Source organism: Mus musculus, chromosome 16, assembly GCF_000001635.26.
Source record: "Mus musculus strain C57BL/6J chromosome 16, GRCm38.p6 C57BL/6J".
Classification (NCBI taxonomy): Eukaryota; Metazoa; Chordata; class Mammalia; order Rodentia; family Muridae; genus Mus; species Mus musculus.
The window spans coordinates 32,960,144-32,975,400 of record NC_000082.6 but is presented as its reverse complement, the minus strand read 5'-3'; the positions used below and the strand labels follow the sequence as shown (position 1 = coordinate 32,975,400).

General features: G+C 40.1%; 1 protein-coding gene across 18 annotated transcripts in view; it reads right to left on the bottom strand.

Annotated features, from left to right (window-relative positions):
- Lrch3 (leucine-rich repeats and calponin homology (CH) domain containing 3) overlaps positions 1-15,257 on the bottom strand; it is a 101,947-nt gene that overhangs the window by 40,629 nt on the left and 46,061 nt on the right. For all 18 annotated transcript variants that reach the window (XR_001781866.2, XM_030249271.1, XM_030249272.1 and 15 more), the window contains exons 6-7: positions 13,657-13,766; positions 1,428-1,521 (exon numbers count right to left, since the gene is read on the bottom strand). Coding sequence is in view for 17 of the 18 variants with exons in the window: in XM_030249271.1 (XP_030105131.1) it covers positions 1,428-1,521; positions 13,657-13,766 (204 nt within the window). In the remaining variant the exon portion in view is untranslated. The remainder of the gene's footprint in view (positions 1-1,427; positions 1,522-13,656; positions 13,767-15,257) is intronic.

Genomic DNA, 15,257 nt, shown 5'->3' with positions numbered 1-15,257 from the left:
ACTTTTCACAGCTGGAGTTATCATAGAGAAAGGAGCTTCAGTTGAAGAAATGCCTCCATGAGATCCAACTGTAAGGCATTTTCTCAGTTAGTGATCAAGGAGGAAAGGCCCCTTGTGGGTGGGACCATCTCTGGGCTGGCAGTCTTGGGTTCCATAAGAGAGCAGGCTGAGCAAGCCAGGGGAGGCAAGCCAGTAAAGAACATCCCTCCATGGCCTCTGCATCAGCTCCTGCTTCCTGACCTGCTTGAGTTCCAGTCCTGACTTCCTTGGTGATCAACAGCAATGTGGAAGTGGAAGCTGAATAAACCCTTTCCTCCCCAACTTGCTTCTTGGTCATGATGTTTGTGCAGGCATAGAAACTCTGACTAAGACACATACATACATACATGCATACATACATATATAGCTAACTACAAATTTCAAGTTTTGATCTAATTTTGTTTTGACTTACTATTTATTTAATTTATTTACTTATTTAGGTTTGACAGGGTCTCACTATGTAGCTCTGGTTGGCCTGGACTTATATAGTCCTGGTTAGCCTTGAACTCACAGAGATCCACCTGCCACTGCCTCCTGACACTGAGATTGAAGGCATTCAAGGCACTGTGCTACTCACCAGGCTTCTGTCTGGAATCTCAATGACACAGTGTTATAAAATGGCTGTTATCAGCACCTCTAGCAAACGTGTAGTCCTTTAATTGGTAGTTAAAATATATCCTAGTAATTTTACAAAGCAATGGATTTCATTGGAAACTCTAATAGAATTAATTAATCAAAACAAGAACCCATGCAATTTGTGGCATGTGAATGAACTCACTGAGCTGTGCCACCTTCTGTGGGGCTCCAGCCAGTGCCTGCTGGAGAGGACTCCACTTTTGAGCTGTCACTTAAAGCTCAGGTTCCCCTTCCTCACCCATCAGTGTCCAGTCCTGCGCACTTTCCCAGCCTCCAGCACACCCATTCTATCACCATCTCCGCCGCAGACCACCCTGGCCCTCACATGGATGTCAGGGCTTCTCATGGGGTTGAGACAGTTGCTATGCAGTGCAAGCTGTTCTGGAACTTACTGCATAGGCCAGGCTATCTTCAAACCATGGTCCTCCTGCCTCAGCCTCCTGAGAGCTAGCTAGGGTTATAGAAATGTGTTACCACAGCCACTAGGCTTCAGCTTTAACCACCTCACTTCCTACTCAGCTTTCCAGAATATCTGTGCATAAGACTGGGTAACAAATCTGAAAGAGGATACATGGCAAAAGGTGCTTTTAAAAGAAACAGTGTAGAATTCCCAGGTGGTAGGACTATGTAGGGTTTTTGCTCTTTGACATTTCTCTATTTTACCTAATAAATTGAATTCCAATTTAGATATTCCCCTTAATTTAATTTATTTTTCAAAATCAGGATTTTTAACACATGAACAGAACACTTACCTCATTCCCTGACCATCTCTTATCACCACTATCCACACTATTGAAGCCTGAATCCAGGGCTCCGTAAGGACGGCCTGAGTACAGTTCTTCATGGCTGTCCAAAATAAGTGTTACATGTTACTATGAGGTTTTATATTTTTCAAAGTAGCATTTGAAATTAACCAGTTATAATTTTATTAACCAACACGCTCATGACACTTGGCCACATAAATATTTGAGCTAAGTGAGCATTCTCTGAACTTTTAAAGAAGAAAATCCCAAATAGGAACAAAGTAAACAGAATAGTACGAGGCCCCAAACTCAGTATCCAGTTTGAAAAGTACCACTGCTCAACTTTGTTTTCACTGCACTCAGTTTTAATGCCATCTTACCAAGCAGTGGATTTCTCCTAACAGCCTCTCATACTTGGTGCCAGCACACTTTGTCGCCATGGGTTCATCTCCCTCCCTCCCTCCCTTCTAGCTGTTTTCTTTCTCCCTTTCTGCTTTTCAGCACAGGTCTTCCACTGCCCTCTCTTTCCATTTCCTTAAGATCTCTTCCTCCACTCTCATGATCCTCTTTCACACACAATGATGCTAGCTTTCACACACATGCAAATGCAGGTCGGTCCTCACACAAACATCATCCTTATCTGGCTTTGGCAGTAGTGAAATCCTGACTTCCCCGGGTAAGTTTGGCAGTGTTCTTTCTCTGCCAATGGACAGCACTGGTGCTAGCTACTCTTTAAATTTTGTGCTGTTTTGAGATAGGGTTCACTATCTCACCTTGGATGTCCTGGAACTCATAATGTAGACAAAGATGAGCCAGAACTCACAAAGATCCATGTGCTGCTGCCCCTGAGTACTGGATTAAATTTGTGTGCCAACACACCTGGCTTGTTTTTATCTTTAATAATATTCTTCCAAATAAAATTTACATATATTTAAATATTAGGAGTATAATCTTAACAAAATACTGTATCTTTGTAATTCTATCACAACAGAAGACATTTCTATTTGCCAGAACTGTTCTCATACACTTCTATGTAGTTAATTCTGGTCACCTTGTTATTGTTGTTAGGGTAAACGACTGCTCTGAGGTGTTTAGGTCTTAAATGGGTACGGAAACTTGAGTAACAGTTACTAAGGAACATATAACCATCAAAGAATCTCAGATCTTTTACTAAGCATCAGCAGTGCAAGATGCCACATCCTGACTCATGGAAGACCCTGAGACAGGCCAAACCGACTGTCAGAAGCAGTCAGCTGTCTGCTGGGTCTTGTGGTAGAAAAGAGAACTGGCTTAGCTGGGGGCAGGGAGTGCGGGGAAATGGAATTGTCGTGCATGCTGGCTGTGCCAGTGGCTAATGAGTAGCTAGTTCCCCAAACTCACAGAACTACCCACTCCACCTGGTAGAGGTTACTGTTTGTCTGAAAGCTCTGCTCCTGCACTTCTGTAAACAGTGCCTGAGCACCCTGGCTGCTCTACAGCCTCACTTTTGCTATGTCACTTTTCTTCAACTGTGGCTCTGTATGGATATCTAGTCTTAATTTGCATTCCTGTGATCAATAACAATATTGAGTACTTTGTTGTGTATGTACTGACCATATAAATCTCTTTCTGAAGAGTCCTTTCAAGCTCATTTCTCATTGGGTTTTTTTATTACTAAGTTGCAGGTATTAGTTGTACATCTGGATGCAGGTTGCTTTACAAATAGTTTCCCAGGCCATGGCTGCTAACATTTTCTTCTGATGGATAGCTTCTCCCAGGTTTGATGAAGTCTAACTTATTCTTTCTTTTATAGCTGCCATTGTCTCTGTGATCCGCAGTGTGTGTGTGTGTTCCTCAATCACTCCCCACTTTATTTTCCAGCACTGTCTTGCATTGCACCTGGAGCTCAGAGTTGGCTAGACTGGCTGGCCAGTAAGTTCTAGGAATCTGCCCGTCTCTGCCTCCCCAGTGCAAGGATTACAGATGTGAATCGCCATGCCCAGGCTTTTAGGTGGGTGCTGGGGATCTAAACTCAAGTCCTTAAGCTTTCAATTGAGCGGTCTCCCAGCCCCAGAGGTACACTTTCAGGAGTTTTATACCTTTACTTATTGTTTCTTTTTAAACATACTTTTAAAGTTGAGCTTAATTAGAAATCTAAAAAAATAGCAAATCAAATTAAAAAAATTAGTGCATCAGTATTTTACCTAATAAAATCTTCCTAGGTAGAAAAGCAACTTTAAATTGTAAATTTAAAATAAATGGTGTTTTTTTTTTTTTTTTTTGTGGTAGTTGTTTTTTTAAAACAGGGTTTTATTCTGTCCAAATTGGCCTCGAATTTTTGATCCTCCTGTTTCCATCTCTCAAGTGCTAAGGTTACAGGCATGTCCAGCTAACATCTTCTGTATAACTATCTTCTGATAGTGACTTTGATACTCCATATTACTTTGGTTCATGAACATAATTTTTATGAGTTATAAAGTCATGTCACAGTGTAACAGAACATAAAAGGACAACTGGACACTATCACTTAACCTCTGTAAAACAGTCGGGACCTTTCTGTTCACTTGTTAAACATAACAGACCTGCATGTGAAGGCAAGGCAGCTTTCAAGGCTTGCCACTTTCTATACTGATACAGGGGAGTTCAGGTGGGCAGTACTCAGTTCCCTATTAGACAGCTGTCCCTGCACTATGTCTAATAAACCTTTTTTCTTTTCTTCCTTTTTTTGAGACAGAGTTTCTCTGTGTAGTACTGGCTGTCCTGGGACTCTCTCTGTAGACCAGGCTAGCCTAGAACTCAGATCTGCCTGCCTCTGCCTTCTGAGCACTGGGATTAATGTTGTGTGATAATACCACCAGCTTAAATTTATTTCCTTAACGACAAATGAAAGGTACTACTTTATAGACAATAATATAAAGATCTATCTGTCCAAAGTGTGAAAAGATATACATGAAAAACAGATTTATCTTTTGGCATTTTTTTTCCTACCTGCCCCCACAGAGATCATTTAACTTAAAAGCAGAAACAAAACAAAAAGTAAAAAAACTTCTCAGCATAATTATAAATTTACTTTTCTAAAGAAAAATTTCTCTAACTTTATATTTAATAATTCACATTACACTAAAGTTGGTAAAGTAGTATAATGAATAAGATTTTTTTGGATAATATTCCTAAGATTTGTCTGAAAGCCCAGACCTTAAGGTATCCTGTGCGTTTCAACACAGCAAACTCAGGCCAAGGTGACCAAGTGTAAGAGCTACCTAGTGAAGTACATAAGCCATACTAGAAAGATTCTTTTGGGAAGCAGGTTACATAGCTTAATGGTAGAGAATGTGCCTGGCAGATGCATTACTGTAGTTTGTTTTTTTATCTAGTATATCCTCCTACATCCCCGTTCAGGGCAGGAACTGAAGTGGAGACAGACCATGGAGGAGTGAACGCTCCGTGCTGGCTTGCCCCCATCCTTTGCTCAGTTTGCTTTGCACACGGCTGAGGACCGCCTGCTCAGAAGTGTACTATCCATTTGTCTGGAGACTCTTACATCAGTCAGTAATCAAGAAAATTCCCCACAGACTTGCCTACAGGCAAATTCTATTATGGCGGCATTATTTTCTCATTACAGTTCCCTGTTCCCAAATGACTTTATAGTTTGTGTCAAGTATGACAAAAACTAAGCAGCACACACTCATTGGTTTAATCCCCAGTACCACAAGTAAGTAAATAATCTCTTTCTACAGCTGCCGGAAAAAATATGTATGTTCCATATTTACCAAATGCTTCTTTGTAACACACACAAATACATCCTGGAAGTTAGGTAGACGCCTGCCATCATTGTTTTTACCCATAAACGGCAGCCTCCTTAACTGTCTCTAAAGGTCTCCAAATGCACAGGGAGCCTCTACAGCACGGTGCCGCCGCGGTGTAGAGCTCAGTGCGTTGTGATGAAGCCTCCTAGGCTTGCGGTTCAAGACAGCCTCCTTGTTACTGAAACTAAGTCTTAGCGTCTTCCTTGATAGATAGCGCCCACTGATATCGCAGAGCTGCGTGAACACAAACTGAGACATTAGCACCTACGGACTGGACAGAGCCGTGTACAAAGCATCAAGTAAGGGGTCATGGCGGTAAGGATTTGGTCTTAGGAGAGCACTGTCTGTTAAGTCACTACATCCGTTGTTTCAACTGAGCATGTGGATCAATCCTTTACTGAAGGTCACACAATGTTTTAGAATGTTAAGAATATTAAGTATGGGGGCTGTAGAGATGGCTCAGCGGATAAGAACACTAACTGCTCTTCAGAAGGTCCTGAGTTCAAATCCCAGCAAACACATGATGGCTCACTACCACCTGTAATGAGATCTGATGCCCTCTTTTGCTGCATCTGAAGACAACTACAGTGTATTTATTTATAATAATAAATAAATCTTTGGGTCAGAGAGAGCAGGGACTGAATGAGCGGGGTTGACCAGAGCAAGCAGAGGTCCTAAATACAATTCCCAACAACCACATGAAGACTCACAACCATCTGTACAGCTATAGTGTACTCATTGCTATACATAAAATAAATGAATAAATCTTTAAAAAAAAAAAAAAGAACATTAAGTATAGCTTCCACTTTGGGCCGGTGCCCTGAGCAGACCTTGAGTGAGAACTCCCCAATCAGTCCCACAACACCCAGAGGAAGATCCACTCAGGATCACAGGATCAGAGGTGCCCTGAGCAGACCTTGGGCACAAACTCTACAGCCAGTCCTACAACACTCAGAAAAAGCTCCACTCCCAGGCTCTCTAATATGTCCAGGTCCACAGGATCCCAGGAGCTTGGTCACACCAGGATCTCAGGGTCCCAGAGGCAGCTTGACTCCCAGGAGCTTGGACACACCCAGGACCTCAGGATTACAGGATCCCAGAATCAGAGGATCACAGAGACAGCTGAACTCTGAGAAGTTCTGACACAACCAGGATCACAGGAAGGACAGGCTCCAGTCAGATATATCGAGGGCAGGTTGCACTAGAGATAATCAGATGGTGGGAGGCAAGCATAAGAACATAAGCAACAGAAACCAAGGTAACTTGGTATCATCAGAACCCAGTACTCCCACCACAGCAAGTCCTGGTTACACCATCACACCAGAAAAGCAAGATTCGAATCTAAAATCACTTCTCATGATGGTGCTAGAGGACTTAAGAAGGACGTAAATAACTCCCTTAAAGAAATACAGACGCCTGGCGTGGTGGCGCACGCCTTTAATCCCAGCACTCGGGAGGCAGAGACAGGCAGATTTCTGAGTTCGAGGCCAGCCTGGTCTACATAGTGAGTTCCAGGACAGCCAGGGCTACACAGAGAAACCCTGTCACGAAAAAAACCAAAAAATAAAAAAAAAAAAAAAAAAATAAATAAATACACACACACACGTGTGTGTGCCTGGGGATACATAAAATCTTCTCTCAAAACAAAACACCTAGGGGGCTGGCGAGATGGCTCAGTGGTTAAGAGTGCCGCCTGTTCTTCCGAGGGTCCCGAGTTCAAATCCCAGCAACCACATGGTCCTCACAACCATCCGTAACGAAATCTGATGCCCTCTTCTGGAGTATCTGAGGACAGCTACAGTGTACTTACATATAATAAATAAATCTTAAAAAAAAAAAAACTTCAAAAGTTAAGCAAATACTTAGTATAATTTAAAAAAAAAAAAAAAGAAATACAGGAGAACACAGGTAAATGGCTAGAAGCATTTAAAGAGGAAACATAAAAATCCCTTAAATAATTACAGGAAAACACAATCAAACAGGTGAAGGAAATGAACAAAACCACCCAAGATCTAAAAATGGAAATAGAAACAATAAAGAAATCACAAAGGAAAGACAACCCTGGAGTTAGAAAACCTGGGAAAGAGATCAGGAGTCAGAGATGCAAGCATCGCCACCAGAATACAAGAGATAAGAGAGAGAATCTCAGGTGTAGAAGGTTCCATAGACAACATTGACACAACAGTCAAAGAAAAATGCAAAAAGCAAAAAGCTCCTAACCCAAAACATCCAGGAAATTAAAAACACAATGAGAAGACAAAGATTCCCAACTCAAAGGGCCAGTTAATATCTTCAACAAAATTATAGACGAAAACTTCCCTAACTTAAAGAAAGAGATGCCCATGAACAGACAAGAAGCCTACATAACTCCAAATAGACTGGAGCATCAAAGAATTTTCTCCTGTCACATAATAATCAAAACACCAAGTGCACTAAACAAAGAAAGAATATAAAAGCAGTAAGGGAAAAGGGTCAAATAACATATAAAGGTAGACCTATCAGAATTACACCGGACTTCTCACCAGAGACTATGAAAGCTAGAAGATCCTGGGCAGATATCATACAGACACTAAGAGAACATAAATGCCAGCCCAGGCTACTATATACCCAGTAAAACTCTCAATTACCATAGATGGAGAAACCAAGATATTCCATGACAAAACCAAATTTACATAATATCTTTCCATAAATCCAGCCCTACAAAGGATAACAGATGGAAAACACCAACAAAAGGTGGGAAACTACACCCTAGAAAAAGCTAGAAAGTAATCTTTCAACAAACCCAAAAGAAGATAGCCACACAAACATAATTCCACCTCTAACAACAAAAACAAGAGGAAGTAACACTCACTTTTCTTTAATATCTCTTAACATCAATGGACTCAATTCCCCCCAAAAGACATAGACTAACAGACTGGATACATAAACGGGACCCAGTATTTTGCTGCATACAGGAAACACACCTCAGTGACAAAGACAGACACTACCTCAGAGTAAAAGTCTGGAAAACAATTTTCCAAGCAAATGGTCCCAAGAAACATGCTGGAGTAGCAATTCTAATATCGAATAAAATCAACTTCCAACCAAAAGTTATCAAAAAGGATAAGGAAGGACACTTCATACTCATCAAAGGAAAAATCTACCAAGAAGAACTCTCAATTCTGAACATCTATGTTCCAAATGCAGGGGACCCACATTACTAAAGCTCAAAGTACAAATCACACCCCACATAATAATAGTGAGAGACTTTAACACCCCACTCTCAGCAATGGACAGATCATGGAAACAGAAACTAAACAGAAACACAGTGAAACTAACAGAAGTTATGAACCAAATGGATCTAATAGATATTTATAGAACATTTCATCCTAAAGCAAAAGAATATACCTTCTTCTCAGCACCTCACGGTACCTTCTCCAAAATTGACCACATAATTGGTCACAAAACAGGCCTCAACAAATACAAGAAGACTGAAATAATCCCATGCACTCTATCAGATCACCATGGACTAAGGCTGGTCTTAAATACTAACAAAAACAACGGAAAGCACACATACACATGGAAGCTCTACTCAATGACAACTGGTCAAGGAAGAAATAAAAAAAGAAATTAAAGGCTTTTTAGAATTTATTGAAAATGAAGACACATCATAGCAAAACTATGGGACACAATGAAAGCAGTGGTAGGAGGAAAACTCATAGCTCTAAGTGCCTCTAAAAAGAAACTGGAGAGAGCTTACACTACCAGTGTGACAGCACACCTGAAAGCTCTAGAACAAAAAGAAGCAAATACATCCAAGAGGAGTAGACCAGGAAATAATCAAACCAAATAGAAACAAAGAGAACTATACAAAGAATCAACAAAACCAGGAGCTGGTTCTGTGAGAAAATCAACAAGATAGATAAACCCTTAGCCAGACTGAGACCACATCCAAATTAACAAAATCAGAAATGAAAAGGGAGACATACCAACGAAGTATATCTTAAAATAACTATTCTGTTTGTTGAATTTCAACAGTTGAAAACATTAAAATCATGTTCTACAAAAAAAAAAAAGAAAGAAAAAAGGAATATTAAGTATGAATAAAGGACGGTCCCTTGCTTTTAAAAGATCAGGGTTTATTGAACAAAATTAATTCAGTGGGTGGAGTTAGAGAGGTAGGTCTTTCTGTTTTGATTCCAGAGGCTCATGCTGCAGTCTAGGGTTGACCTTGAACTCATGACCCTCCTGGGTGCTAAGATTATAAATACTCTATCAGTACGAGCTGGATGGATTTTTCTTACCAGTGGCTTAGTGTTTCCAGTGGCTTAGTGTTTCCTTAGTTTGGGTTTGTACTCACCTCAACAGAGATAAATATGTTTAGTCAATAACATAAAGTTGCTTAAAATTATCTTATCAAAAACCAGGCCTCAGCTAGGCAGTGGTAGGGCACACCCTTAATGCCAGCGCTCTGGAGGCAGAAGCAAGAGGATCTCTGAGTTTGATGCCAGCCTGGTTTACAGAGTGAGTTCCAGGACAGCAAGGGTCACACAGAGAAACCCTGTCTTGAGTCTCTATATCTCACTAATGACAACCACAGTGCCACTAAACAAAGCAAAGGTGATGAGTGCAACTCACCAAGTGAGATGGGAACACTTGTATCTGGAAATTAGTAAAAATTTGTAATTTTTATAAATTCATTTCTGGGAGTTTCTGTGGGTACTGGATTTTGTGGTAGTATTCTTTTTTTTTTTTTAATTAAACATAAATTTTTATTGGCACATACTATTTCACATATTGATGCACTTTATAAAGACATTTTCATACAATTAATTATATCATGTACTTTGGCCACTACCCCCATGCCTTTTAGTAGTTAAAGACAGGGTCTTGTTCGGTATCAGGCTCAGGATCCTTCTGCCTGTGTCCAAATGCAGGGATTAAGGTAAGTACTATATGCTAAACTTGTAGGTCATTTAAAAAAATTATACACAAACATTAAGATGGTTAAATCTGGCTAGGCAAGATGGTGCATACTGTTAATTCCAGCACTCAAGAGACAAATGCAGGTAGATTTGAATTTAAGGTTGGCTTGGTCTACATAGCAAGTTCCAGGCCAGCCACGGTTATATAGTGAGATGCTGTCTCAAAAAAACAAAATCAGGGGCTGGAGAGATGGATCAGCAGTTAAGAGCACTGACTACTCTTCTATAGGTCCTAAGTTTAATTCTCAGCAACCACACGGTGGCTCACAACCACCTGTATATGGGATCTGATGCCCTCTTCTGGTGTGTCTGTAGATAACTACACTGCACATACATAAAATAAATAAACCTTCAAAAAAAAAGCAAACAAATAAACAAAATAAGAAAACAGGATCAAAGATGTATAACTCTAAGAACTGAAATCTAAGCATGTGTTGTTTGTCCTGCATGTTCCAAGAGTTAAGGGACTCTGTAGGAGGCCTGGATTCTATCTAGCTCAATCGATCCTAGCCCGATTAACATGCCTAATACTTAACATAGATTTTTATGGTCACTTAAGGAACTTTCAGATTTAGGATATTTGATATCTAGAACTATAATGCTAGAGTAATACGCGATACAAAGATTATACTGAAAATGGAAGCTCAGAGAGATTAAACAGCTTAGTACCCTAAGAAGACAGAAACTCAAAACCAAGAGTCTCTGACTCCATGCCTACTCGTTGAATGAATAGTCAATAACTATAACACAATTTTATTAATCTGTTCCTCTGAAAGAAAAATAGGAAGATACAAGTCATTCCCTGGTACTTGAAAAGTGAAATGAAATATTACATATAAAGTCTCCCTTCAGTATTCACAAGGGACTAGTTCCAGGATTCTTCAGATACCCAAATCCAGGGAGACTGAAATGATGCCATGTAAGATATCAAAGCATTTCTACAAAGTCTATGGACATCATCTATGTATTTTTGTTGTTGCTGCTAAGAAAGGGTCTTATGTAGCCTAGGTTGGCCTTGAGCTCCCTGTGTTGCTGAGAATAATCTTCCCATGTGCTAGGATTACAAGAACGTACTACCCTACCCAGCAGGGTTTGTTTGAGAAAAGATTATCTATGTGTGTAAATTCCTGGGTTCAAGACATCCTCCTGCTTAAGCCTTCTGATGAGGTAAAGGGGATGAAATATAGACACATGTCACCAACACTGATGACTCTGCCTATGTACATTATCGTCTCTAAATCATTCATATTGCCTAATATAATATGCAGGGCATGGAATGACTTGCTATGCTGCATTGTTTAGCAAATAATGATGAGAAAAAAGTGTAAATGTTTATTTTAGCACAGGTGCATCTCCCCCCCCCCCCCCCGAATACTTTCCATCCATACTTGATTGACTCCATGGAAACAAAGGGTCAGCTATATAGACATATATGTAACAAATTAAAATTTCTAGTATGTCTGAAACAACAGTTTGCCTCTGAAAAAAAATAGAAAAATCTAGAAATCAGCCTAATTATTATGACTGACATAACCAGAGAGTATGACGGAGACTGCAACGCATCACTTCTATCACTTCTAACTCCTTTGGAGAGAAATAACATCTTTATGCTATTTAGGTTTGCCATTTACTTGGAAACCTGAAAGGACATTTTTTCCCATTAATTCAAGCCTTTATCTGTTAGCAAATATAGACTCAAGTCTTTTGCCATGTAATTTAACTAATATTTTATGTATTTAAAATATTGTACATACTACAGTATTTACAAAAATAAGTTAGAATTAAGGAACAGGTCACAGAGAAATAGGTCCTGCAAATAGTAACTTAGCTCTCAATCAAAGCGCATCATTCATTACTGTCTCTTCAGGCGGATCTTCAAACACACCCCTGCATCCACCATCACTAGCCAGCTCACACTCAAACCTCAACAGCAGCAGTAGCAATTCCATGCTCCTACTCTGCTATTTCAGGAGAGAGAAGCTTTCCTTCCAAGGACCACCAACTTCAACAGAAAATCAATTGTGTATATTCGAAAGAAAAGCCAACTTTGATTTGTTGTTAAGTCTTGTTAGAGTACCACATAAAATACCTTTAATGAAAACTTAAAATAGGAAAATCAAGGCTTTCATTCACACTTAACAAACATTTATTTCCATACCAAAAGCAATGAACTGAGTTAGGAGAAAAAGTTACCAGAGAGAGAAAACATGGTGAAATGAAAACTCTTTAGTATTCTTCACTGCCAGCATCCTCCTCCTCCAAGCGGCCTACGCATGGCACAAGACCGCACTCAACCTCTGCCAACTGCCCACAGCTCACCTGCCACACCCTTAGCATCCTTTCCCTGTGCCAGTCCTCCTAGAGATGAACACTGAACTGAGGGTGTTCTTGGAAGGTACGCTTAGTGTGACTGTCGGTCTCTCTGCTGCATTAGCCTATGTTTAAGCAACTAGGTTAGAGGTGTTGTTCAAATATCCTTCAGTGTCCAAGTCTTCAATCTAATAGTCAGACTAAGCACCCTGGAATGTCATTACAAAGATCTCCCTGATGATTTTACGTGGAGGAAAGCAGAAATCTTTTATTTTAATAATTTCTAATAAAGCCTTAAAGTTATATTAAATTGTCTTTTCTGAACATGAGACATATTTAATATACCATACCAATGCCTGGCTATATCTGCTTTTAGAAACCACACAGTCATTTGTTGATCTATTTTAGTCTAGAAAATTGCAAAGCAAGTTCATCTGAACTGTGGTCTCAGCAAAATCTGAGAGGCTCCAAACCAAGGCCTGGGAAGTTCTCTCCTGAGTGAAGTCAGGACCATCACAGCATCTTTACTGGGATAGCTATCTCAACTTCTGGAAGACTTTTCAATTGAATTTCTACACTTAAGACTGTTCCACACAGTTGGGAGTGCCAAGTAAACAGATAATCTTACTCAGCATGTGCTATGTCACTAAGGGAGTCGTAGACTAGAAGATCCTGAAGTACTGTCATCATGCAGCAAAGCCAACCCCTCTTCACTTATAAAGGGAGATGAAGCAAAGGTCCAGGTGACCTACTGTAAGTCAGAAATCTCTTCAGTGGCAGAGCTAAGGTTAGCGTTCAAGCCATTCAAACCACTCAACTTCAACTGGGGGCCTGCCAGGGATAGTGGCAATATTTGGCTCTCTGGAAACATTTCAGTGAGTTATTGGTTTCTAGGAGGTAGAGGTCAGGGTGCTACTAACTATCCACGAAATAGGGAACATCAGGGCCAGGATGCTGACCACACACAAACAGGAAAACAGCCTCTCCTGAGAAAGAGCTGCCTGGGCTACAATGTTAATAGTGAGCAGTTGCAAGAGACTGACTTTGACTACACTTGGTGGGATCTATATAACCAATTCATATTTGATATAAGCATTCTGAGGCCAGGCAATTTAAGAATAAAATTTATTTGATTTTTTTCCTGTGCTGTACTATGACACAAAAATAAAACATACTTACCAGGATCCAAATCCCAAGGGCCTCCGTTCATAATCTGGCAGATCTGGAGCAATCTTACAAGCTTGTATGTTCAGGTATTTAAATATGTGGATTTTGCCTTTTATACATATCTAAATAAAATGACAAATGCAGCCAAATTACTATTCATCCGAAATACAGGTGTTCTTTTGAAAAATATTGCTATTATCTTACGTGTATGGGTGTTTTGCTAGCATGCATGTCTGTGTACCATGTGCATGCCTGGTGCCCACAGAGGCCAGAAGAGAATATTAGATCCCCTTGAACTAGAGTTCCAAACAGTTGTAAGCAGCTCTTTGGATGCTGGGTCACTAGTGGGACTAGGTCCCCTGGAAAAACAGTCAGTGTTCTTAACTGATGAATCACCTCTCCAGCCCCCGAGATGTGTTCTCTCTCTCTCTCCCTCTCCCTCCCTCTCTATCATAGTTAGCTTTTGGAATAACATAACTTGGATTTTTAAGACATTTCTATTAAACACACACTGATTAGTTGTACACAGCCAGGACTTTAAAGATTTCTCTCTAGGTATTAATCATGTACAATTACATTTTACATGCTGATCTCTGTAGGAAAGAACTAGCAATGATAAAATGGTGAAATTTAAATATATACAATTTTTGATGTATCCTGTCTCATGAGTCAAACAAATTCTTTAGGCTGATGAAATGCTTTATAATTTTGCAACTAAAATGTGTATGTGTTAAAAGCTTAGTTGTCAGCCGTCTTCTAAGCAGTGACTGGCTCAAGTGGGCTCAAATGTAATCAATGAATGATGCAGGATGACTTACTTCATGGCTGTATGTTCCGTCAGGATCCTGCGCTTGGCTGCAGGAAGACAGCACTGGGCAGCCTCTGAAGGGGGTATCTAGTCCCTGAAGCTCTCATGCCTATCTCTGTTCTGTGGCTGCTGTGAGGTGAGCTGCCTCCTCTAACATATGCTCTTGTTGCCATGGTACCATGGCTCTCCACTGGTCCTTAGCAATGGAGCCCAATGGCTGAAACCTCTGAAACCAGGAGCCTTACTTACTTCTTTGAACTTACTTTCTCTCAAGTATTTAGTCATTGATTAACAACTGACTAATACGAAACCTTTGTGTAGCTATGAAGTACTTTTACAGACTTGATAATGACCATCATAAGCCTACACAGTGAGGGTTCCCTGGAACCCATATAAAGGCAGAGAACCTCTGAATTCCACATGTCAGAGCACATGTGCACAAATTTGATGGAAAAAATAACTTTTAAGAATGTTCAAAGTGAAAGTTATGGGACTGGCAAATATTTTATGGCTTACAGGATCTAATCTGCCTCAGAGTTACTAGTTTTATTTCAGTTACTCACAGACAAGTGAGCCACCTGGTTAACTGGGGACTCAGCACTACAGGAAAGAGGGAGCACAGAAACCAGGGCAACACGAATGCATGGATAACTTTCAGTTGGGAAGGCTGTGGTCTATGCCATTTATGTTCCCCAATTCAAGCTTTAATAGGAGAAAAATACAAAAAAATGAACTCAAATCTTATTAGAAAACTAGCTTCTTTATTGTTGTTGTTTTGCTTTTGTTATTGTTGTTTTCCAAGCCA